This window comes from Felis catus, chromosome E3, assembly GCF_018350175.1.
Source record: "Felis catus isolate Fca126 chromosome E3, F.catus_Fca126_mat1.0, whole genome shotgun sequence".
NCBI lineage: Eukaryota > Metazoa > Chordata > Mammalia > Carnivora > Felidae > Felis > Felis catus.
In genome coordinates this window covers 18875766-18903349 of record NC_058383.1, presented here as the reverse complement: position 1 = coordinate 18903349, position 27584 = coordinate 18875766, and the positions used below count along the sequence as shown (strand labels likewise).

The window sequence follows — 27584 nt, the reverse complement described above, 5'->3', positions numbered from 1 at the left end:
CCCTCTCCCAACCCCCCCTGTTGTCCCAGGACACCAGGACAGGGCCCCTCCCAGGCGGCAGCCCACAGGCAGAAATAGATAGAAATCAGGAATCGCGAAATCATGATAGGGAGACAGGGAGGAAGAAGGAAACGAGATCGATTGGAATCTGGGGAGAGGAGGAGGTGAGGATGCTTGGTTGAGATGGATCAGCTGGCCAGCAGGGTGGTTTGGGGCCTGGACTCCGGAGCCCGGCCTGGGGTTCGAGTCCCAGGTACGGTATGAACTTCAACAAGCTCCTCACCTTCCTGTGTCTCAGACACATAATGACAGCAGCCACACTATAGGGTTATCAGTGAGTTTTGAATGAGTTCATATGTGTAAGATGCTTAGGACTTGGCCTGGCACAAATCTGTGCTTGGAAAATAGGCAGGCAGGGATGAACAGAGGTTCTCCGAGGGCCAGGGGCTGGAGGAAGGGATGGGACGGCCAGGGGGCCGTGTCCCGAGGACCGGCGGGCTCTGGAGTGCCGGGGAAGGACTAGTCCTGGCACCTTCCCTGGAGGCTACCTGCCTGGCAGAGCCCTTGGCCTGGGAGAGATTGAAGTATCCCATTCCTATGGCCTGTGCCTCGGTTTCCCCATCTGGGGGAAGGCCTAGCCTTGTGGAAGTACCTGACATACCCTGGATGCCTAATGTCTAGAGACGCATCCCTGAGAAGTGAGGCGAGTGAAAAGCATTAGGGGAGAGGCGCTCAGCTGCCCTTCACACGTCCCCTGGGACCAAAGCAAAGAAAGTAGGCTGTGCTGGCAGCAGGGAGGATGCAGGTTAGACATAAAGCAGAACTTCCTGGAGTTGAGGGATACGAGCTCTGGAAGGTGGGAAAAAGGAAGAGTGTGTCTGAGTTGCTGAGCAAGCTCCGAGGTGGGGGTGGGGGTCGATACCCAAAAGTGGGCAGGAAGTGGGGAGAAAGGGCCTGAACGCCGCCGAGACGGCTCTTCCGTAGCCCCTGCTCGCCCCTGGCAATCCCAGTGCAGCCGTCACTTCCTCCAGAAAGCCCCGACCTTTGTCTCTCGTTGGTAGTCTGGTCTCAGCTAGAATTTGCCACTTATTGGTGTGATGAGTACAGTGTCTCCCCCACTAGGCTAAAAGCTCCTGAAGGCCAGGGTTGTCTGCGTAACTCACCTATTTATCCTCGTGCCTATTATCAAGGGTGAATGAATGAATGACTGCATCCATGTCTTGGCCAAGAACCCGGAGGTTCCTGCAACTTAAAGGGAAAGGGGCCCCCTGTGGCAGCCCAGGAGCCCACCCGCATGCTCAGCTGTGAACCTACCCGGCTTCTCGTGTGGCCTTAGGAACGGTTGCCTTTAGGGAGCCCGAGCTGGACTCCCAGGATCTGAACCTCCTACTCCTGGGGAGGCTGAACGCCCTCTGAGAATTCCCTTTCACAACCTGGATGCTGAGGAAATAGTGAGTATGGGGACAGATGGCAGAATCTTTCATTTACCCCTGCGTTTGTAAACATTTTAGAAACCCACATTTATACGCAGCGCAAAGAACTTGGGGTTGTAAGTGGCAGGGACCCAAGTCCCACTGACTTAAGCGCAAAAGGAACTTTAGTGGGTTACGTACCTGAACAGTCCGGAGTCTTCGGGCGTGGCTAGATCCAGGGGCTCAGGCGATGGCATGAGGGTTTTGACTCTTCGGCTCTTGGCTCTGCCGTTTGCCGTTTTAGTCTCGTCCTCTGGTTGAGCCTCCCCGGTGGTACTAACCCCAGACCTACCTCTCCCTCTCTCTACAGTTCAATGGAAGGAGAGTTCTAGCCTCTTGGCCTGGCTTGGGGCACAGGCCTATCTCAGAAATGATCAGGATGGATCGGGGCGCCTGGGTGGCGCAGTCGGTTAAGCGTCCGACTTCAGCCAGGTCACGATCTCGCGGTCCGCGAGTTCGAGCCCCGCATCGGGCTCTGGGCTGATGGCTCGGAGCCTGGAGCCTGTTTCCGATTCTGTGTCTCCCTCTCTCTCTGCCCCTCCCCCGTTCATGCTCTGTCTCTCTCTGTCCCAAAAATAAAAAAAAATAATAATAATAAAAAAAAAACGTTGAAAAAAAAAAAAGAAATGATCAGGATGGCCAGGGGGGTGGAATACACTGGTAGGCTCTGGGTCGCAAGCCCCCTCCTAGAGCCGAACAGGTGGGCACCCCCCCCCGAGAACCCCTAGTGCATAGGGAAGGGTATGTCGAGGAAAATGGGTCCCCAAGGGAAAATTGAGGTTCTGTTGCTAAGAGATGGGGGAGAGAGGATGCCGGATAAGAGGGTTCTACTCCACTTGGCAATATGAGCATCATGCCAGCCCCGGGACCCGGGGCAGTAAGTGCTGGCCGTGGCTGGCTCCCCATTCAGTCTTTCTGGGGCCTTCCCCCACTTCTACTTCCCAGCATTCCCATTACTTTTCCTGGGGGGCTTATCTGATCCGGCCTGCTCCGCTCGCATCCCCCGCAGCCGCTCTCACGGACGCCTGACGGGGGGCCGGAGTATCATACGTGGTCTACGCATGTAGGCGCACATCCTACACGGTCTCTGAGAGCCCCCTCCCCCTTGGGATTCCCTCCCTGTCGCCCGCAGTGTGCACTTGCCTTCCTGGCTCCCTTCTCCACTCCCCTACCTGAGATCACCTACCAAATAAACGATTTCCTCTCAAATCCCTGTCTCAGGGTCCGTTTCTGGGAAACCCAAACTAGGGCATCATTAAATCCAGACCCCGGGGGACGTGCACCAGACAGCACGTGTTTCCTTCCAAAGGCCTGCGTTCCCGGGGATGGCTTTGGTGACCCATCCCCGACGAAGGAGCTGGGACTGAAGCGGTTCTGAGTAGCTCCGCTTCTGTTTCGAGGCGGGACACGGGCGGGGGGACGGGAGGACGTATCAGATCCGCACTCCACATCCACATTCACGGCCACGTCCAGGCCTAAGGAGTGCCACAGTGTGAGGGGCAGGGGGCCCGAGAGCCAAAGTTACTACCCAGTCCTGTGTTTCTCAGAGATGGAGAGGTGGGGTCATTTTTTGTTTTAACTCTTTTAATGTTTATTTATTTTTGGGAGATAGAGACAGAGTGTGAGCAGGCAAGGGGCAGAGAGAGAGGGAGACACAGAATCCGAAACAGACTCCAGGCTCCGAGCTGTCAGCACAGAGCCCGACGCGGGGCTCGAACTCACAGACTGTGAGATCATGACCCGAGCCGAAGTCGGAAGCTCAACCGACTGAGCCACCCAGGCGCCCCTAGAGGTGGGGTCATTTTAGATCATTCCTGGATCTGGCTTTAAATAAACATTAAATTAGTGTTTATATATTTATTTTGACAGAGAGAGGGAGGGGGAGGGGCAGAGAGGGAGAGAATCCCAGGCAGGCCCGCGCTGTCGGCCCAGAGCCTCATGCGGGCCTCGAACTCACGACCCTGGGCCGAAACCGAGAGTCAGACGCCCAACCAACTGAGTCACCGAGGCGCCCCCTGTGTCAGATATTTTTAATTTAAAAAAAAAGAGGGGCGCCTGGGTGGCGCAGTCGGTTAAGCGTCCGACTTCAGCCAGGTCACAATCTCGCGGTCCGTGAGTTCGAGCCCCGCGTCGGGCTCTGGGCGGATGGCTCGGAGCCTGGAGCCTGTTTCCGATTCTGTGTCTCCCTCTCTCTCTGCCCCTCCCCCGTTCATGCTCTGTCTCTCTCTGTCCCAAAAATAAATAAACGTTGAAAAAAAAATTAAAAAAAAAAAAAAAGAATATATCCTCCAAAAAAGGTAACGAGAGATTCAAAGATCCATCACCTGCAGCCACTGTACGTCCCGGGCTGCCCCGCTGTCTTCCTTCTGATCCCTCTTGGGTTCTGGTGGACCTGTTGGTTTTTCATTATTGGCCATAGCTTGACCTGTGTCTCCCAGGGGCCCTGGGGGCTCCTGTTCCTGGCGCTGAACGCCTTCCGTAACCTCTGCTCAAGACGTCATCATCTTCAGCTTCTTAAACCTGATCAGCCCTCCGAACTACTCGGTCACCAGTGCCACCAGGATCTCTGATCATGCTGACGAGTTGGGCACCAGCAGCAGTATCCTGTGCAGGTGGCCATCAGGGCAGAGGGTTCTTCCCGTACCGTCATAATGCGGACCAACAAGCCAGGAAGCTTTCTCTTTGTTATAACTGAGAACGTGAGCGATTAGGAGCATCATAGAACATAGACCACTCTGGGGAGATCCCCAAATGCCATCATTTTTCCCCAGCTTTGGGGACTATCAATATGGCCAACGCATCATCTTTTTTAGTTTTTATTTTTTTAATGTTTAGCCATTAAATAAATACTTCGGAGAGAGAGAGAGAGGGAGAGAGCGAGCAGGGGAGGGGCAGAGAGAGGAATTGACACAGAATCCGAAGCAGGCTCCAGGCTCTGAGCTGTCAGCACAGAGCCCGACTCGGGGCTGCAACTCACGGACCGCATGATCGTGACCTGAGCTGAAGTCGGACGCTTAACCGAATTGAGCCACCCAGGCGCCCCTGGCCGACATATCATCTTAACAGATCACTTTCAGTACGGCCGGTTGAGTTACCCAAACTCGTATAGTTTGAAACATGGGGTATATATTCTAAAGGACGGGGACCCTGTTTTGGCTCCTTCCCTGATCCCCACAACAGAGATTTGTGATTCGTCAGTGAATACAAGAGGCGACCAAAGGGAAGTCCTGGGGTCACTGGCCTCACCAGCTTCCATGAACAGCAGCAAACTGATTGCCCGGGAGTATGAGGACTCCCCAGCATCGAAGAGGGTGTGGGCCCCAGGCAGAGGAAACCCAAATGGGGTTTCCCGATGTCTCTTCTGTGTTCTTATGGAAATCAGAGCTGAGTTTTATCTTTCTGTTCTGCTACCCAGATCATACCCACCAAGACCCTCTCTGGAAGGGCCGCAATGCTGTGGATGCAAAACTTTGAGCTGGCAAGACTGGATTATCCCCAGGTGTCAGGGAAAAGGGACCGCAGCGTCAGGCATAGCTATTTTAGTTCCTCTCTTCAGATAGGTTGTGTTGGTTCAGTCCTCTAAGAAGCGGGCCAAGACGGGGTCAGATGTGCAAGTGATCCATCCTGCTGGGGAAAACGCCTGGGCGCTAAAATCAGAAGGGAGCCGGAGGAGGCTGGGCGAACCGTCGGGCTCAGCAGATCCAAAGCTTGGAATGAGGATCGAAGGAAGGGAGGTGGGATGAGAATGCTAAGAAAGTTTTGATGGAGCCAGTGGGAAGTCCTCGATCCCTAGTTGCCCATCAGGGAAGCTCTGTGTCTCTAAGGAGCTCGATGCTTTGGTGTCTTGGCGGCACCCAGTCATCGACTGGGACCAGCTAGAGGCAGGTAAAGTGGAGACCCCTCTGTGAACTGTGGAGAGACCCCATCGCCGCTGCCCTGGGCAGTCACCAGCCCCGCAGTGAGAGGTCTGGATGGTGCATTTTCATGACTGCCACATCCCCCGCCTCGTGCCACCCAGCTCCTCCGTGGATGCCTCTCTTTCTAAATGGAAACTGTGAGGAGGGTGGTTAGTGATGTGAACTCCCCCCTTCCTGTACTTGATCTCAGGGCCGTAACCGGGTAACCGGTACCTGTCCTTTCCCCCTTCACTCTCCATTCTTAATTATCCACACTCTCAGCTATCACCTGCCCTGGTCTTGATGGATCACCGGGTGCTGTGACCCAACCCTTCAGTCCTGAAGGGTCTAAACTCTAGGTTATCATAACCAAGGGATCACTCCAGTGGTTCACTGGGTTCCACATGTATTTCTCCCGGCTCCCACTTTGTAAAAGCAGCCCTGCCTTCTTCTAGTAACTTCTAGTAATTGATTAGGGTCGATTTTGACTGCCAGAGAAGTGACTCGTTCTTCTTGCCTGTCAGTTCCAAACACATGGGGTCTAAAGTACCCTGGCAGCAGCCGTAGCTTAAGTTTTAATGAGACCCTTGATGTATCCCCTGGTCAGAGTGTACCCCCCTTTGCGGACCAGGACTTCTCACCCTGCAGAGCTTGGGGGTTTGGGGAAGGGGGTTTGAATACCCACAATACATCTTAGCAAACATTTTCTAATTGTAGGTAATCAAATGCCCCAGGTGAGGAATCGGGGAAGGCTTCTGCAGAAGGTGGCCTCGATAACCCTTAATAACCGTGGTTGAGAGCATTGCAAGGCCAGATTCTGCTCCTACCCCCTCTCTAGGTCTCAGTTTCCTCTCGGTTTATTAGACACAGGAACACATTTCCTTCCTCTCCTTTCTCCTGTCCTCTCCCCGCTTCTGCCTGCCCCATAACCCAAACCCCTCCTTTAGTTTGGGTCAATAAGGCCTTACTTGGAGAGGAGTAGAACAAAGGGTGAAAGTTGCAACTCTGGAGCATCAGCAGGACAGGGAGGGGTGAGAGAGAAAAGGCAGACATAGAAGAGATATCTCAGAGGATAACTTGTTCAGAGAACGAAAAAGAGGGGGGAAATGTTTCTAAACAAAGGAAACCAAGCGTATGAAGGCACATCGCTATGAGAAAGCACATATTCTAGGCTAAGTTCAAGGCTTAATGGAGAAGAGGGGACCTCAGTAAAGAAAGGGGTAGAGGCCCAAAGTCTACGGGCTTTAAACACCAGGATAAGGAGGTTAGATTTTTCGCCCTGGAGGTAACAGGGTGTCCTTGGCAATTTTATGCAAAGGAGCAACCCAATCCATCTTGTATTTTGCAGAGCTGATGGTCACATAGTACTTGGATTCTAGAACAAAAGAGTCTAGAAAGAAGCAGGAGCGGGAAAAACTGGGAAGTGAGGCAATATTCTCAGGAGCAGAGGTTGCAAAATGATGGCCCCTGGGCTAGATTTGACCCCAAAGTGTGTTTCGTTTGGCCCATTCAGTAGTTCCAAACTTGGGAATTAGTTTCCAATATTGAAAAGCTGGAAGACACTATGTGGACTTCCTGCTTCTCTTGAAAAATCATCCGTCCATACAAGCCCATGACGCTCCAGTTTGCCTCGTGTCCCCCACTTCCGGTCACCTGACGCCTGAGCCCAGTCACTAATTTCTGTGACCCATAGGTACTTGAGTCTACGATCCCTTGTTCCAAAAGATCTAAAAACCAGGGTGCTTGGGAAGAGCATGCTGGGTGGAGGAAACAGCCTGAACAAAGAGAGGAAATATGGAAGGTGTGTCGGGGCTTTCTCATTAATGAAACAGTGTGGCTCTTACCCATCGGGGTAAGAGAGGGAGTAGGGCCCGGGGCGGGGGAACGAGTGGTCCCTATCTCATCGCCAACCTCATCTACCCCACCTCCTTCCAAGCCAGTTTCCAGTATCAAATAATGCTCCTTCACACGTGCCTTTGCACACACTGCTCCCTCTGTTTGGAATCCCCTTTCTTTTCTCTCCAGTGAGCGCTGAGCTTATCAGCCGCATTCCAGGACTAGTCACCGACTGTTCACAGCGGGAGTCGCAAACCCTACCTGGGCTGGTCACAGCCCCCGAGGCCCCAGTTGACGACCTCTTCCCCGAGTAGACTGGTAGCTCTCCGAAGTCTGGCTCAAACTAGGATGGAGGGAGGGATGGATGGATGGATGGATGGGCAGACAGGCTAATGGATGAATGAATGCACACGCGATTGCAGAGCTTGGCTGCTTCCCTCCTTGAAACAGACACATGCTCCGCCTTACAAGAACAGACTGGGACAGTCTAGGGCAGTCTGGTCCCGTAGGGCCCGGGAGGCTGGACCAGGTGACCCTCTCAGACTCCCTCGAGTCCTCTCTAACCTCGTTCTTGCCCCCTCGTGGGCTCTGACCTAGAAAACACGGGGGTGGGAAGGTGGAGAGGGCGCCCACGGGCGCTAGGACCCAGCGCGGCCGGAAGGCGGGGTGGGGGCGCCGCGCTGCTCCCTCGGCGCGGGGAGAATCTGCGCCCCGCGGCGCGCGGCGGGAGGGCGCGGCGGGAGGGAGAGCGCGCGCCGAGGGGAGTGCGCGTGCGCGAAAGCGCGCGCCAAGCAGGGCGGACAAAGGGGCGGGCGGCGGCGCGCTAGCCGGAGGGCGGAGCCGCGGGGCCTGGCGGGCAGGTGCGCGCGGGCCAGAGGGCGGAGCCGCGATGCAGCGATGGAGCGCTGCCCGGGCGGGCGCCGGGGCCGGGGCCCGAGAACCGGGCGGATCGCGAGCCGGAGCCGCAGCCAGAGCCCGGACCAGGCCGGGGTCCGGGACCGCAGAGCCGGGCTGCTCGTAGCGGCGGCAACGGAGCCCCCCAGCGGCTGAGGGGCTTCCTCCCAGTTCCTGCCGGTGGCCGGGACTCTGCAAGCCCCCGCAGCCGGGGAGCGCGGGGATCCCCCTCCACCACATCCAGGACCCAGAGACCCCCAAGAAAGCGGGAGACCCCTTCCAGATCCAACAGAGAGCTACTCCCCAGCTGGGGAAAGCGGAGACTTCCTCCGTATTCGGAAGACAGTGACCTCCCTACGGTACGGCTAAGACTCCCCCTCTTCAATCGCCCCCCCCCCAAGACCTAGAACGCAGTGACCCCCTCCTCCGGCATTGCTGGGACCCCCTGTCAAGAACCCGGTCATTACAACTCCACACCTCAAGACACGAAGACTCAGCTCAGAACGCCCCTAGATCAGGGGGTTCCTAGACCCCCCCAATTCCGGTACACAGGAACCCCAAATCTAGGGAACCGAGGACAGCAAGAGCTATCCCTCACCAGCAAGAGGCCTCGGGGCCCCCCTCAAAGCTCCAGGACCCAGGCGACTGAGCCCCTCGCGGCGCCCTTCTCATCCCAGCCCATGGTTGTGGCGCCCTGAGCCCCCCCCGGGCCGGGCTGACGGAAACCGAGACGGCGCCCAGGCCCCCTGCCGCGGCGTCCCCGCGGCCCCAGCCCAGGTAAGCCGGGCCCAGGTGAGTGGCCGCCGAGGTCCCTAGCCCTCCAGGTGGGGAAGGAAGTATTGGGTGCGCACTGCCCCCTCCCCAGCGTCGCCATGGAGCCGAGGCTGAAGGACGTCTCTTTGTGTCTCGCCTGGAGGAGCCGCCCCCTCCTCCTCTCCCTTCCCCCACCCCCCACCCCTAGCCCTGGGGTTTGGACGCTGCTCCCCGACCTCGCAGGGGAGTAGTGGCAGAGCCCCTTATGCCACGGAGAGGAGGGAATAGGGTGGAGAGTCACCTCCCCCCACGCCCTGCAAAAGACTGTGAACCTGGAGCTGTCGGACTCTCGGCCCTTGGAGTATATATACCCCTCCCCGCAAGGCCGGGCTGAGTTTTCAAGCGGAGTCCCCCTGGGAGGAGATTTGGGGATGTCCACAGGTGAGGGGGGCCTGCGGTGCGTGGCCCTAGGGCGATGGCCTGGGCTTTGGGTGTGTGTCTTTGTCTGTGAGAGGGCAAGGAAGGGGTGTGTTTGAGAGAATGGGTGGGAATCCCATATTTTCTCTGTGACTCCATTGCCCCCCACCCAGGCCACAGGGAAGGTCGCCCCCAAGCCATACTTTGTATGTTTTGCAGGAGGGGGCAAGCTCTTTCCAAAGTGAGGCACTGATTTCTGGGGAAGAGAGGTAGTGTGGATGAAGAAGCCATTTCAGGTCAGGGCACCTTTCTGTCCCCATGTGCCCTAGGGCCAGCAAACCCAAGACTGCCTTCTCCTCCTGACCTCCATAATACCCAGGGCCAAACCTCAGGTTGGATCATTGTGTCCTGGACAGCCAAGGGACCATTCTAGGTTTTTGCTTTAGCTCTCCAGGCTCTACAAAGCCGGGCCCAGCCTGGCTGTCAGTAAGGTCCCCAACCCCAGGCCCTGCAGCTCGTGGGAAGAGGAGAGGCCCAGGGGATGTTGTACCCTGAAATTCTGGATCAGAGATCCTGGGAAGGGGCTGGACGGTGCTGAGGAAACACACTCTGGGCTGCTGGGGTTTCCCCCAGTCTCTTCTCTCTGAGCCCTCTGCAGGCAGGCAGTGATGCTGAGGAAGGCAGGACTTGATATACAGGGAGCCCCACTGGGAGTTCCTTTGTTCATTTCTTCATTCAACAAACCTCTAGCTAGTGTCTGTGATGTGCCAGGCAACGGAGTCAAGGGTGTGTGTGTTTGTGTTTCCCCCACGACATCCTGATCCCCCTTTCCTGGTCTTTTCTGGTCGTAAGACCCTGGGGCTGCTCTTCGTTTGCCCAGACCACTCTCTGTTGGGCCAGTGGAGGTAGACCTGGTCAGGTCCAGCTGACCAGTTCTGACCCCACACCTGAAGCATCTGATCCTCATCCTGCTGCATTCTTGGGGGCCCTGAGCCTGGAGGCTGATCCCTCTTCTCCGCCGTTCCCAATACCAAGTGCCCCCACCCCACCTGCTGCTGGCATTGACCCAAGGGAGAGGATGTGACTAGCAGGAGAAGAGGTTGGGGTGCTTCAGGCCAGACCTCCGGCAGCGCCTCCTGCACATTCAAGGACAGTTGAGGCCAGACCCCCTCAGCCCAAGCTGTGGAGGGGCCAGCTGCTCTGAAGACCGGGTGACCTTGGGCAAGCGCGTGGCATCTCCCAGAGATAATGACAGAGAGTGAGCCACTCACTCTGCAGTATATAGATCACAGTTGGGCCACAAGGAGCACCCAGGTGTGTCTTCTCCCTCTCTGAAGGAGTTCATTTCCAATGGGTTCCCGGGAGCCCCGGGGCCTTATCATATGACCCACAGGCAAGGGAGTGGAGCCTGACGCTAAATTGCGGAGATTTGACTCACCGTGCCTAGGGAAAACCATCAAGAGGCCAGAGGGGACGGGGAGTAAGATCTCCCCTCCTCCCTAACCTGCAGTGGCTCCCCACTGAGTCTGGAATAAAGCACAGGACCAAGCCCTTTGTGTTGAGGCCCTAAACCCACCTCTCAAACATCAGCCCTCACTCCTCACTCACCTCTTCTGGTGTCCTCTGACTCCCTCCCGCCACTGGGGGGCTGTTCCCTCAACCCGAGAAGTCCTTTCATAGGCTGGCTCAGGAACAGCCTTCTGCCTCCACCTCCCCTTTTGATCTGACCTGGCCAGAGAGAGAGTGCAGAGCTGGGTTGGATTGGTTGATGCTTGGCGGCTTGGAGACAGTGGCACGTGTCTACATGTGCTGTGAGACCTTGTCTCCACACCTAGACCCTGAGCTCCGGGAGACGGAACCGGGTCTATCTTGTCCGGGTTGCAATGGCTGTGTTCAACCTAGAGCCCAGCCTGCTGTACAGCACCTGTTGGAAAATACAGCTTCTAGACACATTTTCTTGAGCCAATCAGTGTTTTTCTCATGTTTGCATTTGTTACCAGTGTTTAAAAAAAAAAACACACACACATACAATTTCATATACAAATACTGATTTTTGGAGCCTCTTAAAGACTCCGATGGTGTGGCAACCCCAGGCCAGAGCTGAAGAGTCGCCACCTTCTTTAGGCCAGTTGCCCTCCAGCTCACCCCAGGGCCTCAACTGGCCTGCTTACTCATTTATGTGACCTGCTGTAGGCATCCCTCCTGTAGGCATCTGGCTTTGCCAGCCCAGGGGGAGGCCAGAAAATGTTTGCTCAGCAGGTGACCTTCATCTGTGTGTGTTTTGCACATGCGGGTGTTTCCTGCCTCCTTCGTGGTCAAGTTAGAACTTGCGCAGAGCAATGTCCCTCCGGGGCTGAGTGGTGAAGTGAACTTGAATTCCTCTAGCCACAGCATCCCAGCCTGGCCCCATTTTTACCCTAGGCTCTGGCTTGTGACCTTTCATTGTGCTAGAAGGATTCACCCACCAAAAACTTGTTTTCAATTGTTCCAGGAGCAAAAGTCCAAGGCTCTAGGCCCAGCTACTGCCGAGGACTCTTGGGGGAGGACTGCTCTCTGGGCCTCAGTTTACCCAGGTGTCCAGAGGAATTGGACTAGAGGTTCTCTCTGCTATAAGCTCACTCCTTGCTCTAACTTTCTAGGACTGAGTCCAAGCTGCTTTAAGTTTTGGTCAGGCAGGAGAGCTGGGGGCCTAGACGCAAGAGTCCCTCAAAATTATTGACATTCCCTAAGCATTAATGAAGCCAATGGGTGTTGCCAAGTGGCGGGGCTAGGGGCTAGGGGCCAGCACTGGGCTCCAGCCACTGGGCATGGCCCTGGAAGGGAGTGTGCCGTCTTCCTAGATGAAGGTCTATAGAAGCCCGAGGTCAAAGGAGATAGCAAAGCACCATGGTTACGATCACAGCCTCTGGACTCGGCCAGGGTTTCCCACATAGCTGCTGTGTGACCTTGAGTGAGTCACTTACCCTCTCTGAGCTTCAACTGACTTATGTGCAAAACAAGGATGATATCTCCCTCAAGGTCATCAGGGGGATTAAGTGAGCTAAAGCATGAAGAGAGGGCCTAGGACGAGATCTGGCATGTCAAAAGTCCTCAGTAACTATTGACTCTTATATTCAAAGGGGCATTGGTAAATGGGTGACTAAGCCTTGGTGATAATGCAGCCTTGGTTTTCCCGTAGCCAGTCTGGGGAGACCACAGGGCTTCTGCTATCCCCGAGAAAGGGGAAGGGAGTGTTTGAGAGCCAGTGGTGCCTGAGAGTACGAAGCATGGCCCTGCTACGAGTCCGGGCAGGATGGGGTGGGGTTCAAGCCTGAGAGTCTATGAGGGCCTTTCCAGAACCTTACCCTGTGGCAAGGGGTGGGATCTAGGACTGCTTGACCATAGTTCTGTAGTTGAGGCTGTCTTCCTTCCCACCTCTGCTCTCTAGGTGAGGCACCTGCCGGGCTTTTGCTGACTGAGTTCCCAAGGCGTTCTGCCCCCGGCGATTGGGCATCAGGCCAGAGCCAGGACCGGCCTCTCCAACAGATCCTGAGTCTCACCCAAACCACCAGCTTGCTCCCCTGCTCCCCTGAGCCCCCTTTCTGGTCTCAGGAAGCAGCAGCAGTGGGCCTGAAGGGTCCAGTTAGAGCCCTTACACAGTTTGGCTACAGTCTGGAGACAGGGCAGGTCCAGATTCCCAGCTCAGCCCCCACTTGGGGAGCCGTGTAATATCAGGGTTGGGAAGAAGCAGTGGAACATTTTTCAATGTCAAGTGCACCAGGCTTTCTCATTTAGTGCTGAGAACAGCACCACATTAGCCCAGAGCGAGGATTTTGACTCCCCACCTCTATGAGCCACCAAATGTTTGGGTGAAACTGGCATCGAACTCCTTGGGTTCAAATCCCACCTGTACCGTGGGCCTAGCCATGTGACCTTGGACAAGACAGTTGTCCCATGCCTCAGTTCCTTCCGATGTAGTGTAGGGGTGAAAATAGCTCCAACCTCCTACCTCCTAGAGTTATGGGGAGGATTAGACGAACCTGTTACAAGTGAAGCGCTTTTAACAGTGCCTGCTACTCAAGTGTTTGCTCTGTGACTTCTGCCACACCCTGCAGGGTATGCAAATGAGCTGGGCCAGGCCAGAGGAAGCCACAATGACCCCCCCCTCCCCCTGCTGTCCCTGTGACATTAGCCAGAGAATGTTTCAACTGCCTCTGATCTTTGGGATGGCCCTGAGGGACAGGGGTGTGGGGACTGGACAAGACAGAGCCTTCTCCCCCCTCCTCCTGGTCAGGCCCCAGAGAGACTGCACACATCTCCACTCCAGAGTAGCTCCCCTGGGTCTGTTCGACTCCCCCATCATAGAAGGAAGGCTTCCCATTCTCTAGCCGGGGGCCCACTGCCCTGCAGAGAGATCTTCCCTTCCCAAGGGCTCAGGTTACCTGCCAACCCTGATTCCCAAGTGTCTCCAGGAGGGGTGGCGAGGCCCCCAGTTAACATATTTTAGTGGAGAAAAGCACAACCTCTAGACCTTGCTGTGTGACTTTGGGCAAGGTGCTTAACCTCTCTGTGCCTCAGATCTCTCACCTACAAAAAGGGATGGTGGTAATGCCTGCCTTTTGGGGTCATGGGGAGGATGAAGCGAATGAATGTTTGTGACGTGCTGTGAACGTGAGTCCCCACAAGCCCTGAGCAGAGAGGGAATGTTGCCCCCACTTTTATAGGGGAAAAAAAAATGGAAGCTCAGAGGTGAAGGTCTTTATTCACGCTTCCACATCTAGGATTCACGGAACATCCTGCCCACTTTGAGACCATTCGCACACGATTCACAGAGCAAGGCCAGCCAGAAGGAGCCGACAGGACCCAGCCTGGGCTCTGGCTGCAGTTCTGGACATATCGCTCCGCTTTCCACACCTCTGCTCACACGGGGCCATGGAGGCATCTGCAGTGCAGGCCCACGAAACTTTCCCAGAAGCTTTTAAGACTTCCCTCGCCCCTTCCTCCTCAGCCCCACGCCTGGGACAGTGGTGGAAGGCGGTGGGGGGCTCGACTCCAAGTCTCTTAAGTGGAAGCGAGGTCAGGTTCATAGCGTCTCTTGGCCTCCCAGAGTCTGGCACGCAGGTTGGCTTCAGGAAGGGTTTGCTCAAGTCAGGTGTTCGGCGCGCATCTCACAGAGTGAAAGCCAGGTCCTTGCCGTGGCCCCCAAGACCCTGCACACGGCATCGTCACTCGTTGCTAGACCTGTGCCTCGCCCTTACCACTGCAGCCACGCTGGCCTCCCCACTGCTCCCCGAGCCCCTGCCGAGAAAGTGCTTTCGCCACAGTATCCGCATGCTTGTAGTCATGTCAGTGGGGCCTTTTCTCACCACCCAGTGTCTACAGTCTCATCCCTCGCCCTCAACATTCCCTCACCCCTCCCTGCCTTGCTTTCCCCTTTAGGCCCTCTGACCTACATCTCTTACCCACCCTTACGATTGTCTGCCTCCAAACTAGAACATAAGCTCCTTGAGGGCAGGGCTGTTCGTTTGGTTCATGAATGTGTTCCAGAGCCCAGAACATAGTAGATGCTCGACGACAAGTATTCATGGAGTGTTCTGGAGCCAGACAGACATCTCTAAGCCACTTCTTAGCTCTGTGACACAGGACACGTCACCTAATCTTTCATCCTCTGAGTCTCGGTTTTCCTGAGCTCTAAGGGACAAAGTGGGAATACTAACAGCTCCTCCCAAGATTGTTGCGAGTTGTTTTTGGTTTTTTACTTTTTTAAAGCTTATTTATTTATTTGGAGAGAGAGCGCGAGTGGGGAAGGGGCAGAGAGAGAGAGAGAGAGAGAGAGAGAATCCTAGGCAGGCTGCGCACCATCAGCGTGGAGCCTGCTGCGGGGCTCGAACTCACGAACCTGGAGGTCATGACCTGAGCTGAAACCAAAAGTCAGACACTTAACCAACTGAGCCACCCGGGCGCCCCTGTTGTGAGTTTTAAATGGGTCTTTATATACCTAAAGAACTTAGACTTTAAGTGGCTCATAAATGTTAGCTGTTATTAATAATACTTGAACTTGTACCATATTATCCCTATTTTACTGGTGAGGAAGCAGAAGCACAAGAGAGAACAAGTGACTTAGCCAGAGTTCCGTGACGAGACATGGTGGTGGCCCTACCCAGGGGTGCCTGAATGTGTCTCCTGAGCTAGGCTACATCCTCGTTTCACCCCGTGTAGAGAGGCTCGGGGAAGAGCGGAGGGCATAGCTAGGGAAGGGCTCGTCTCTTCAGGGAGCCTCTGCTCACCCTGCTGTCTCTCCGGTGGTCACCACCTCTCCACTGGTGGACACCCAGCCCGGGGCCCCGGGCCAGTCAGCCGGTGGCAGGCCACCTCCGTGCTCTCGGCCCTCCACTCCTGCTAACTCCCCGGGGGCTGGGCCGCCCGCCTGACCCAGGCAACAGGGCTCACCTCCCACACCCGCAGGGGCTGCCACAGGGACTGGGCCCTCAGGCAGGTGGGGAGGGGTGAGGCCCAGGACTCCCCCACCCCCGCCCCACCCCAGGGTCCGGCCGGGAGGGCAAAAAGGGGCGGAGAGCCTGTTCCAGCTCTGGGCACCAGCTGCAGGCAGACAGCGTCACAGGCTATTAATAACCGCCAAGGATGTGCCCCAGGGAAGGGGCAGACTGCGCCAGCTGGGAGGGGAGGCTGAGGCCGAGCCTCGCAGCGAGGGGAACCCTAGGCTGCCCCTAGTGGGGAGGGCAGTGGCCAGAAGGTCGTTTCCAGTTTCGCCTGCTTGGTCTTGTTGAAGTCCCAGCTCTTTCTCTCAGCCTCCTCACCTGGGAAATGGGGAAGCTGGGTCAGATGGCCTCCAAAGCCCCTTCTGGCTCAGGCGGGTTCAGGGGGTGAGATTTAGCAGAGCCCCCATCTCCAGCATAGACAGCCGAGACAAAGTCAGAGTGTGGTCTCACCCAAGGTGGTGCAAGGTTGTGCCAAATCCGCGACGGAACCACGCCCCCAGGCCCCTCTGTCCAGCCAGTGCCCGTTTAATTCTTACAGAGGTCCACCACGTTAGGTGGGCATTCACAGCCCCATTTTCTTGACGGGCAACCTGAGGCTTAGGAAAGTGGCGCCACCTGCCTCAGGTCACGCAGCAAGAAGGGATGGAGCTGGAATTTGCACAAGGGGGAAGACAAGGAAGTGATTTGAGAATATTCTTCTCTTTCTCCTTTTGACCAGAATAGAATGTTTGCTAGAGTTTATATTTGTGTTGAAAGGCCAAGGGGAGGGAGAGGCCTTATCTGGAGTCTCTTGAGGGCTCCCTGGGGCTCTGACCCCCCCCCCCACCACCGATGTCATACATACAAGTGTGCATGGGGTGGCTGTGGACTTTTTCAGAGGAGAGGGTAGTGAACCTTCGGTGACCGACGAAGGGATAAGAACCACTAAATAGCTCATTTCATAGACTGGAAGACTGAAGAGAAGGGAAGGCAGGTGGCTGACCAGAGCTCCTCGGGGGCAGCAGCAGGGGCAAGTGCTTTTCCAAGCACCCCATAGGCCTCTTTCTGGGGCCAGCGGGACCAGGCTCTGGGTCTCCCCACTCTCTGGCAGCAGATAGGAGGACCCATGTGTGAACAGATTTCTTCAGTGGGGCAAACAAATGAGAGGATCAAGGACACCCTCTAGGGAAGGTGGTGAACAGCCGAGAGCCAGACTACGGCACCTGCCGTGGGGACAGAGAGAGGGCTCTGCTCAGGGTGGGTTGTCAAGGAGGCTCCCGGGGGCCACCCCTCCTCTGGCCCCTCTCAGGGGATCCCAGCCCTGGGCTGTTGAGCCTAGGTGGATGCAAATGGCCTCCCCTTGCATTTTCCTTTGGCTTTGCCTCGACCACCAACTGAGCCTAGTTCCTTTTACTCCCTAGAACCAAGAGGACTGTGAAATCCTAGTGAAAAGTTTCATTCCTGCCCTGCCTCTGGTCACTCAGTTCCCACGCCTCTCCCCAGGGATGTATGCATTCATGCATCCGTTCATTCACCAAATATCGATCAAGTGCCTGTGATGTGCAGGCACTGTGCTGGCTGCTGGGGGATCAGCAGTGAACAAAACCAGCCCAACAAAGTCCCTGCCCTCCTAGTGCTTAAGTTCTGGTGGGGAAGAGAGACGGCCGCAATCGATAGAGCCAGTCAGTAAATTATATAACACGCTAGAGAGTGATACCCTCCCCTGGGGGCAGCTAGAGCAGGATTACCGGAGTGCAGTAGAGTAGCCCTGGTTGAGAAGCTGTCATCTGAGCAGAACTTGGAAGAACGGAGCCACGGAGCCATCTAAGGGCAGAGAGAACAGCCCCCAGGCCGGGAGCTGGCGCGTTTGGGGGAATAGCAGGGAGCCCAGTGTGTGTGGAGCAGAGGGAGGGAGGAGACAGGTCAGAGGGGTAAGTTGAGGCCCCTTGTAAGGACTTTGGAATGAAATGGGAGCCGATGGTGGGAACAATGCGACCTGAGTAGGCTCTGCCAGACTCCCTGGCCGCTGGGTCAAGAATAGATTGTGGTAGGGGTGCCTGGGTGGCTCAGTCGGTCGGGCGTCCAACTTCAGCTCAGGTCATGATCTCACGGTCCGTGAGTTCAAGCCCCGCGTCGGGCTCTGTGCAGACAGCTCGGGAGTCTGGAGCCTGCTTCGGATTCTGTGTCTCCCTCTCTCTCTGCCCCTCCCCTGCTCATGTTCTGTCTCTGTGTCTCAAAAATAAATAAAAACATTTAAAAGCTTAAAAAAAAAAGAATAGATTGTGGTAGGTGGGGGGACCAGACAGGAGGTTACCGCAGTAGCTGAAGGAGGAGGTGGGAGTGAGTGCCAAGGGTGGTCAAGCACCTTTATTAATGTCTGATGTTGATTCCAGAGTTACTTTATGCAAATAACAAGCAAGTGAGAAACCTATTCGTATCCCCCCCCCACCACCCCACATTTCTGATACAGAAGCCCAGAGAGGGTGAAGGAGCTGGTGGCCGCTGCCCTGCTCCACCAAGAAGCAGCTCTCTCCTACACGGCTGGGGGAAGGCCAGTGGCACAGCCCTCTGGGGGAATCGAACATTCTACAGAAATTCCAAACGCACTCACCCTTTAACCTGGCAACCCATGTCTAGAATTGAGCCTACAGACACTTCGACACACAGCAAAATGAGTTATGTGCAGGCTTCTCATTGTTTGTAGTAGCAAAAAAAGTTGAACACAACCCATTAGGGGTCTGGTTAAATCAGCGGCAGTATACCCATGCATCCTTTTCCAGCCCTGGAGGCCTGAGTTCCAGGTCTGCAGTGGTCCATCCACCCTGCCTGCTTCCCCAGCTCCCGCCTCTCCTAACCTTGCACTTAGCACTGGGCCCGCCTGGGTGCTGTCCTCACCTGTGGTGCTGAAGGCTGGGGCCAGAGAGAGGAGAGGAGAGGAGAGGAGAGAGGAGAGGAGAGGAGCAGGGGAACTTTAGTGTTCAGTCCTGGTCTCTGCAATTTACCAGCTGAGTGGCCTCTGGCAGGCTACTGACCCCCTCTGAGCCTCAGTGTCCCGATCTGTAAAATGGGGTTGCTGTGAAGATTGGATGACAGCAGTAATGCAAAGCATTGGCATGCTGAGAATATGAGTGATAACCTGTACTATATCAATTTAGGGTCAATGAAACAGTGGTTAGGCTTTCGGACACTGGAGCGATAATGCCTGGATTTGAATCCCAGCTCTGCCATTGACCAGATGATCTTGATCAAGTAACATGACTGCTCTGGGCCTCAGTTTTCTCATCTATAAGTTGGGGTGAAGTATAGTCCCTGTGTCGTAGGATGTTGGGAGGCTTAGACGAGTTAATTTTTGTGAGGCCCTTGGCACACAACAGGGATCCTTAGTGTTAGCAGTTATATCACTTTCCCCTGTGCCGCTATCACCATTATCCACGTACCTCCTGCCACTCTGTCCACACCGGTGGCACTCCCAGCCACACCCATCTCTGCTGAGCTTGGGGCCCTGGCTGTTGGGGGGGAGAGCACACCTCACCCTGCACCTTGGCCTCTAGTGCCGCCCCGCCACTGACTTTCTGTGCGATTTTGAGCAAATCACTCTTCTGGCCATCAGTCTCTGCATCGCTAAAACGGGGCCAATGCTACCTCACACAAGCCCCCGAGGAAATAACTGTGCCTGCAGGGTCACGTTCAGGAAAGCCAAGAGACACAAATTTACAACTTGCCCAACACGGAAAGCGTTACTCACCTGCCATTTGTCACACCCTGGCTAAGTGCTAGGAACACCAAGGTGACTAAAGCATGAGGCTTGCTTTCAAGGAGCTCTTGGGTTTCTTACTGGATTGTCAGCCCCCTTCAAAGCCCATTTGTGTGTCACCTCCTCCAGGAACCCACCCTGACCCCCACTGCCATGCCCTGCTTGGAAATGCTGGAGTGCTGATGTTGGCTTTTCGGACTTCTGGTCACCTGACTCCTTACTTTATCTGCCTTCCTGAAGTGTAGGTTCACACCTTCTACCTGATGCTTCACTCTGTCTAACCTACTCGCCCCGTGCCAGCACCCTACGCGGTGCCCGGGCCCGAGCGGGTATACTTATCTGGAATCTTAAGGTTGCAAGTTACGTAAACTCAACTCAAAGTGGCTCAAGCCAGAAAGGAAATGTATCGATGCATGAAACAAACGGTCAGGAGTATAATTGCCTTTAGTCATGCCTGGATCCAGGTGCCCCGAGTCATCAGAAACCTCTCCACCTTACAGCTAGCTCTGCTTTTGTTCTCTGTCGCTTCACTCTCAGGCAGGCGCTCCCCGCATGGTGGCAAAGCTGGCCCCCCAGCAGCTCCAGACCTGGGTCTTCCACCTTTGCATCCCAGGGATCAGGAGGCATCTCTTTCCTGACAGCTGCAGCCAGAGTCCTAGGGCTAGATCCCAGTGGGCCACCTTTGGTCACAGGTTCATCTGTGAACCGGTCACATGACCTGGCAGGTGGGATGGATGTGCTGGCCAGCTAGGCCCAGGTCAGGCCTGCCCCTAAGCCAAGATGGAGACCACCTTACTGAACCACGTGGCCTGAGAGAGGGGCCATTCCCTGAAGAAAGGGAAATTCATGCTGAGCAGGAAAAAAGCACCACAGGCCGACTTAAGAAGCCACTGAAAATTCCTAAGCAAGACAAGGAGTGGGTCTGACACGGACAAGGAGGCCTCAGAGGCAGAAGCCTGGAGGCAGATAAGGGGGCCAGGGGGTATCGGGAGCTGGCTCGGCATGGAGGCTTGGGGAATGAGCCTCCACCCCCTCGCTTTACATAGAAGCAGAGTGAAGCAGGCTCCCTGTCGCCACTCAGTACCTGAAATAATGCCTTACGGCTGTTTTTTTCACACGGCTTTTAATAAGACGAACTCAAGGAGGTGACCCACCCAGCAACAATCGTCTGCGGATGGAATCCTTCTAGGCCAGAGCTTTGTTAAGGATACTCTTGGGGTTTGCCTGTACTATGGGGACAGAGAATCTTAGACACCCCCCCCCCCCCACCGAGTGAGAGTAAGAAAGGCCTGGCTGATATCACTTGGTCCAACCTCACCTCCCGCCCCCAACTCCCCACTCTCTGCTTCTCTCCCCCAGTGATGGAGGACACATGTCCTCCCTGTTGGGACTGTAACAACGGTCTCATTTTAGGTTGCTGTTTGCTTGGGTTTACCTTCAGGAGCCTCAGAGGACGCGGTGCATGAGAGCACGGGACCTGAAGCCTGACGCCTGAGTTCAAATCCGAATTAGCCCACCAGTGTATCAGTAGTCCTTTCTGTAAAATGGGGTAATGATAGGAGAACCTGCTGCCCAGGCTTGTAACTGTTAAATGATTGAGTCCATAGTGGTTAGCACAGCACCCGACATATGGAAACACTCGATAAACATTTGCCAGTATTATTATCCTCCCAGGAGACAGGGTGAGCGCAGGCCCCCCTCTCTTTTGAGACTGGCCATCCTCCAGGCAAGTGGACAAACCGAGGTTCAAATCATACCTTTTTGGCCTCCTTGCTACATAATCCTTGGATTAGAGTAGTGCTAGCCGCTGTAACAAGCAAGCCCCTGTATCTCAGCAGCCTAACACAATAGCCATTCACTCCTGGCTCCCATAAAATGCAGAGTGGGTAATCCTCTTGGCCAGGAGACCTACAGCCAGGCACCCAGGCTCCTCCTTCCTGTCTTGTGGCTCCACTGTCTTTTAGGACCGATGAGAGAATGGAGGAACTCCTCCCAGTCTTAAAAGACAGTCACATCTGTCATCGCTGCTCGTGTTCCATTGGGGAAAACTGGTCACATGGCCACATCCGGATGCCAGGCAGGCAGGAAATGCAGTACCCTGCCGACAGCCACCCTCCAGCAGCAGCTCTGTATTATAAAAGAGGGAACACAAAGTTTTGGTGGACAGTGGCTGTCTTTTCCAGAACCATAGTAAATCACCAACCTCCTAGGTTCTTCATCTATAAAACAGAAAGCAGCACTTGATTGCGGCAACGGACGTTTGCTAAAATCACTGAGTCGTACGCCTACTACCGGTAAATTTTGTGGTGTGTACTAATATAGCTGTGTTTTTAAGAAAAAAAAAAAAAAACAACAGAGGGAGCATCTTGCCCTTCTTCTCAGGGTTCTTATGAGGACTCAGTAAGTGATATTTTGCCAAGCTGGCAGTGTGTGTGTGCATGTGGTGGGGGAGGGTAGGGAAGGCAGGCTCCAAAGTAGCTCTGAGTTGGGTTGTGCACTGGGTATGGTTTTCGTAAGAGAGGCACCCAGCTCAAGCCACCTGCCAACAGGAAGTGGTAGGCGGTTCGGTCTTGTTTCTTGCTTGGGAAGCCCTCCCGGCGTGTGGCAGAAGACCCAGCCCACAGGGCCAGAGCCACAACTGCTGCCGGGAAGGCTGGGTGACACCCACCTGCCTTCAGCCACACAGACCGGAAACCAAGGGCCTCCCTCGGGGCCAGCGAGGACACACACACACACACACACACACACACTTGAGGTGCAAGGCACGTGAGGTCCCCCGGCATGGCACAGTCGGCTGAAGTGTGGACGGTAGGGCCGGCTACATGGGAGGAACAGGGGGCCAGCCAGGGGCCTCCACCGCCCGCTGCTGGAAAGTTCACAGCCACCGAGTCCACAGCCGCTCCTTCAAGCGGAGGCAATGGTGATGAAGGCAAAATAGTTTCAGGTCAAGTTCCCACCGATGCCAGGTGTATGTGCCCTCGACCACTCGGGGAGGCGGATGTGTCTTACTTTACTCTCTGGCCTGGAGTCCCCGCCTGAAGGAAGTTGCTGGTCTACCTACTGCTGTGAGTTAATACCCGTGAAGCGCCTGGACAGTGCCTGCCACTCGGTCACCTCCCAGCAGGAGCTGAGCGAATGCATGGGCGTCTTCGGCTCAGGCTTTGCTCTCTCCTGGGCCTCGGTTTCCCCACTTGGATCCCAAGGCATCCGAATGAGATGCTCTACCATTCTGACTTGGGGAAACAGTGGTTCAGAGCACCGGCTTTGGAGCCAGTCCCAATGCGAGCTGCATGAACTTGGACGAGTTATTCAGGCTCTCTGTGCCTCGTTCTCCTCATCCCTAAAGTGGGGGTGATGATGACACCTACCCGTTGAATTGGGAAGATAAGATGAGCTCATCCTGAGTCCAGGGCCCGGCAGGTAGTAAGCCCCGTTTCAGCGTTAGTTCCTTGCTATTGCCATTGTTGTTATTTTCCCCAGACAAGTGACTCACTCAAGGTCACCCACCTAAAAAGTGGCGCAGGGCAGGATCAAGGGCAAGCCTGCTGAGCCCCAAGGCCCATGCTGTTTCTTTCGCTCCCCACTGTGCCTCTTAAGTCACATGCATCGTAACTGGGTCAGAGGCGGTGTGTACCTGGGGCTATGACGCAGCGACGGGGAGGGCTGTGTGGATTAATTCCTTGTCGCCTGCTGATGGCTGGCAGAGAACAGGCCTGAAGGGAGAGGGAGGTTGTGAAGGAGGGAGGGGCCAGTAGTGGGGACCCCCAAAACTGGGCCCTAGGAACTAAGAAAGGTTGGGAGAAAGTAGCCACTACCCCCGGAGAGCTCTTGGCCTGTTGATGGGGACAGACAGGGGACGGAGTGGAGACCACCCCAAGATCTTCAACAGGAACCCTCAGAGAGAGCCACACAGACCCTATGTGAATCCTGGGACTCAGCAGAGGCAGGACCCGGCACCCGGGGCAGCAGAGAAGCCTTTCTGGAAGAGTGGGGCCTGAGGATAAAGAGAAGATTGGCTGTGGGGCAGGGGGAGATCAAGGCGGGCAGCGGGGCTGGCAGAGGAGACTCGAGAGAGGCACTGAAGCCACAGAGACGCAGTGCAGGGTGGTGGTCAAAGCAAGGGCTAAACCGGAGTGCAGGGGGCAAATGTGGGACCCAGACCCACCCCACTGTGGCTGCACCCCCGACCCAGACAGCTGCCTCTGCGCAGTGCAACTCCACGGCCAAAGCAGCAGGGATGAGCCATGTACCCCACAGCCCCCAGGCGAGGGAGGAGGGGACAGGGGGAGAAAGAGCTTCTAGCAACTTGCAGCTGCCAGTCGGTCAACCTCCCAGAGGACGTAGAAACAGCCCCAAAGGACTGGCAGGGCCAAAGCCCAAAGTGGGAGCGTTGCACACGGGTGCGTATATGTGCCTGCACGCCCATGGCCTTGCCCAGCGCAGCAGCCCTCGGGGAGTCCACAATCATCAAGAGAAGTAGGTCAGCAGAGCAGCCCAGCGTCTCACTGGCCGGCAGGGGGAAGAGTTCAAGGCAAAGAGGGTGTGTACTCATCGGACCCCCTGGGGGCCTGAGGACGCTCACCCAGAGACAGCCTTACCCTTCCCTGCTGCCTCAAAGCGGATCGCCTGGGTTTCCTCACTCGGAATTCTCCCCACGGGGAGGTGGGGGGCAGGGAGGGATATCTGGCAGAGGTTGGGACCAGTGACCCCCTCTAGCCCTGAAGGCAAGGAAAGACCACCACGGGGAGATGCCGCCCACTTTAGCCTAGTCGGTGGCTACAGTAACAGGGTGCCGTCTGGCTGGAGCTGGGACCACACAGAGGCCGGGTGACAGGTGCCACGGCCCAGTCGGGTTCAGCACAAGGAGCTTGGCAGAGGTAGGGGCAGCAGGACCCTGTGTCCGTGGGCCTGGCGCCATCCCTCCCCCGTGGGGGTCTGTGAAATGGGCTAATCCAGGCTGCAGACTGAGGGCATTCGTGTGGCGTTTCAGACAGACTCCTGGCATCTGTTCAGACCAAAGGAATTAGGGAAGGAAGGGCAGTGCCTACAGCGGGGGAAGCTTCTATGGAGTAGGGCTTGCTCATGAATGGAGGGGAAGGGGGCTGAGTGGGGGAGCAGGATCCTGAGGAAGCAGAGGGGGCAGGAGCCAAATCGGAGGAGGGGCGGAGGGCCCCCTGCTCCCCCAGCCAGCCGGAGGACGTGGGAGGCCAGGAAGTTCCCTCCTGATGTTCCTCCTCTCCGTGTGAAGTGGGAGGCTGGGTCGTGCCAAGAGGGAAGGGGAAGGCAGAGGAGGAGAAGAGGGTTTGGGCCTGGAAGGGGAGCGGCTGGGCCGGGGTGAGGATGCGGGGCTCCCGAGAGCAGCCTGTGGCCGGCTCAGCCGGAGGGGACACAGGACGCACGACACCACTCCGGGGCACTTACAGAGCCCTTACGTGTGCCAGGCACCAAGCGCTTCACGGCTGAGCAGCCCGTAGAGAAAAGGCACTAATGCGTCCTTTTTCTAGATGGAAAATTGAGGCATGGGAGGCTGAAGTAACTTGCCCAAGGCCATCCAGCTAGCAGGTGACAGAGCTGGATTCAAAGCTGGGTGGCTAGCTCCAGGTCGGCTATCCAAGACCCCTGGGCTGTCTTGCAGGGGTGGGGGCTGGGGAAAGTGTGGGGTGAGTCACCTGGGATGGGAGGTAGGAGGGAGTAAGGGGAGGTGCGCCAGGAGGCAGGCTCCCGGGGCTCAGCTTATGGAGGATTCAGTGCCGGCCTCTCCTGCGGGTACACGCACAGACACGTGCGCACCTGCTCCTGGAAGCTTCGCTCTCAGCACCCCCACCGCCAACTTGACAGACAAGAAATGCAGGCCCCAGGTGGGCGTTCACTCTCACCCGCCCCCCCCCCCCCCGCCGGACTCTCCCCGAAGCAGCTCCCTGCCCCCCCAACACCGTCTGGGGACAAACTCTGACGGGTGGGTGCAGCTTGTGCGGATACCGAAGGGGTCAGTCAGGCTGTGAATGTGGAGGGTGAGGCAGGGGAGGGTTGGGTCTCTGTGGGCCTGGGCTCTGCCTTGGGTCTGGGGCGGAGCGGGTGTGGGAGGGAGGTGGGGCCCTGGACGCCACCTGTAGCCACGTATGCCTGAGCAGGGTTGTATTGTCTGGGGGAGGGGGAGGGGCGTAAGGCTGTTGGGGGAGCGGGGGGGGGGGGGGGGGGGGGGACACATCTGCACCACCCCGCCAGAGTTCTGTCTGCGCCTGCTTGGCTGAGGAATTTGCTACCGTGACCCCTGCCCTGAGACCGCACCTTCCTCCCCCCTTGCCTTACATTCTCAAAAGCCCGTAACACCTTGTAGCATAATGTGTAATTCACACGTTCACTATGTTTATCGCCCGTCTCCTCCCCAAAACCTAAGTCCCTCGAGGGTGGGATTCTTACCTCTTGGTTTAGTGATGCGGGCCCAGGGCTCTGAGCAGCAGGCCCCTGACGAACAGCAGGTGGTGATCAGTATTTGCCGACAGGAGCGGCCGCGTGAACTTGGTACACGGAGTGTCTTTGTGTGACGTAAACACGTGTGCCTTGTCTGAGGCTGTGTCCGGATGACAGCCTGAGACAGACGGGCCAGTGGTACCCGAGTGGGGACTGCGGGGGCAGGGACCGTGTCTCCAGGGAGTGTGGCTCAGGCCTGGCCCTGAAGCCTTGGGGAAAGGGGATAGATGCTCATCGCCCCCGTGTGGTCATCTTGAGCCTGGCATCCGGGGACCCGAGGTACCAGGGAAGGAGCGGGTGGCTGGGCCAGGGGGCCCTGGCTTGATGTCACATTTGGTGCCGCGCCCCCCACAACAGGGAGAAGATGAGCGTGGGCTGCCCGGAGCCCGAGCCACCCCGCTCCCTGCCCTGCTGTGGGCCGGGGACCGCCCCTGGGCTGGGGGCAGGCGTGCCGCTCCTCACTGAAGATATGCAGGCACTGACCCTCCGCACGCTGGCCGCTAGCGATGTCACCAAGCACTACGAACTCGTCCGGGAGCTGGGCAAGGGCACCTATGGGAAGGTCGACCTGGTGGCCTACAAGGGCACGGGTGAGCATCTGCCGGCGGTGGGTGTGAAGGCTGGGGGGCGGGGGGCGGGGGGACTTGCCTGGGGCTCGTGGGTGTTCGCTTCCGGAGCCGAGGGGTCAGCAGGCAGACAGAGCTCGTGGTCCAGGTGGAGAGATGTAGCCTGAGTGGCCCAGGGAGACCTGAGACGGGGCCCGGGGCCCAGACTGGAGGGTGGGCTGCTTTGGGGCCAAGAGCATGACCCCGGGACATCGGGAGCTCAGGAGAGAAGTCAGGGCTGGCAGTGGTGTTTGCGGAATCACTGACCCATCGGGGGTAGTTGACCCCAGCGGAGTGGACAGAGCCCGAGGGTGCGTCCTTGGAAACGGCGCCACGCTTCAGGAGGGGTGGGAGATGTCCCTGGAAGGTCACTGTGGCCATCTCCATTTCTCAGATGAAGACACCGAGACCCAGAGACCCATCGCTCAGCTAAGTTCATGTAGCTGTAGAGGCTGTGAGCCAGGGCAAGACCCCAGAAGTCAGCTCCAGAATCTTCTCGCTTCCCCACGAGCATGATGCCTTCCCCACAGCACAGCCTCACAGCGGTGCCCGTGCAGCCAGTCAGGGACGGGGACTTCGTGAGCTCCCACAGCTGCACACACCTGGGGCGGGGTGCGGGGGCTCTGTGCCCACTGACAGCAGCGGGAGGAACACTGGACATGGGGTTGCCTGACCTTTGCCACTTGCTCTCTGTGTGACCTTGGGCAAGTGACTTAACCTCTCTGTGCGTAGGTTTCCTCCTCTGTTAAAAATAGGATAGCATTAGGGCTGGCCCACCTCCCAGGGTCATTATGAGGCGCGGGTTGTGAGTGCGAAGTGAAGAGAGGGCCCTGTGACAGGTAAGGGCCCTGTGGACACGTGTGCGTCACACGGCTTTGCACCCTCAGTGGGTACAGATGGCTGCCCAAGTGCAGAGTCAGGGACCTATGCCTTGCAGACCCTCACCTCTCAGTGTCTAATTCCTCCTTAGCCACGTAACAAACATGTGTTGAGCACCTACTGTGCGCCACACTGTCGTAGGCACTGGA

The 27584-nt window shown here is 56.5% G+C and overlaps 1 protein-coding gene and 1 long non-coding RNA gene across 3 annotated transcripts in view; one reads left to right on the top strand and one right to left on the bottom strand.

Annotated features, from left to right (window-relative positions):
* Positions 1–27584, top strand: part of SBK1 (SH3 domain binding kinase 1) — a 50408-nt gene that overhangs the window by 17638 nt on the left and 5186 nt on the right. Inside the window, exons 1-2 of one of the 2 annotated variants that reach the window (XM_023246292.2) lie at positions 8061–8875; positions 26309–26541. In XM_023246292.2, coding sequence (XP_023102060.2) covers positions 26316–26541 — 226 coding nt within the window. In that variant the 5' untranslated portion in view covers positions 8061–8875; positions 26309–26315. Of the gene's footprint in view, positions 1–8060; positions 8876–26308; positions 26542–27584 lie in introns of those variants that run through there. The other variant, XM_023246293.2, reaches the window with a different exon arrangement.
* Positions 18067–26310, bottom strand: LOC109495213. Its single transcript, XR_002150504.3, has 2 exons — positions 25901–26310; positions 18067–23474 (listed from the first exon to the last, which is right to left on the bottom strand). It is a non-coding gene; the product is annotated as an uncharacterized LOC109495213 (long non-coding RNA).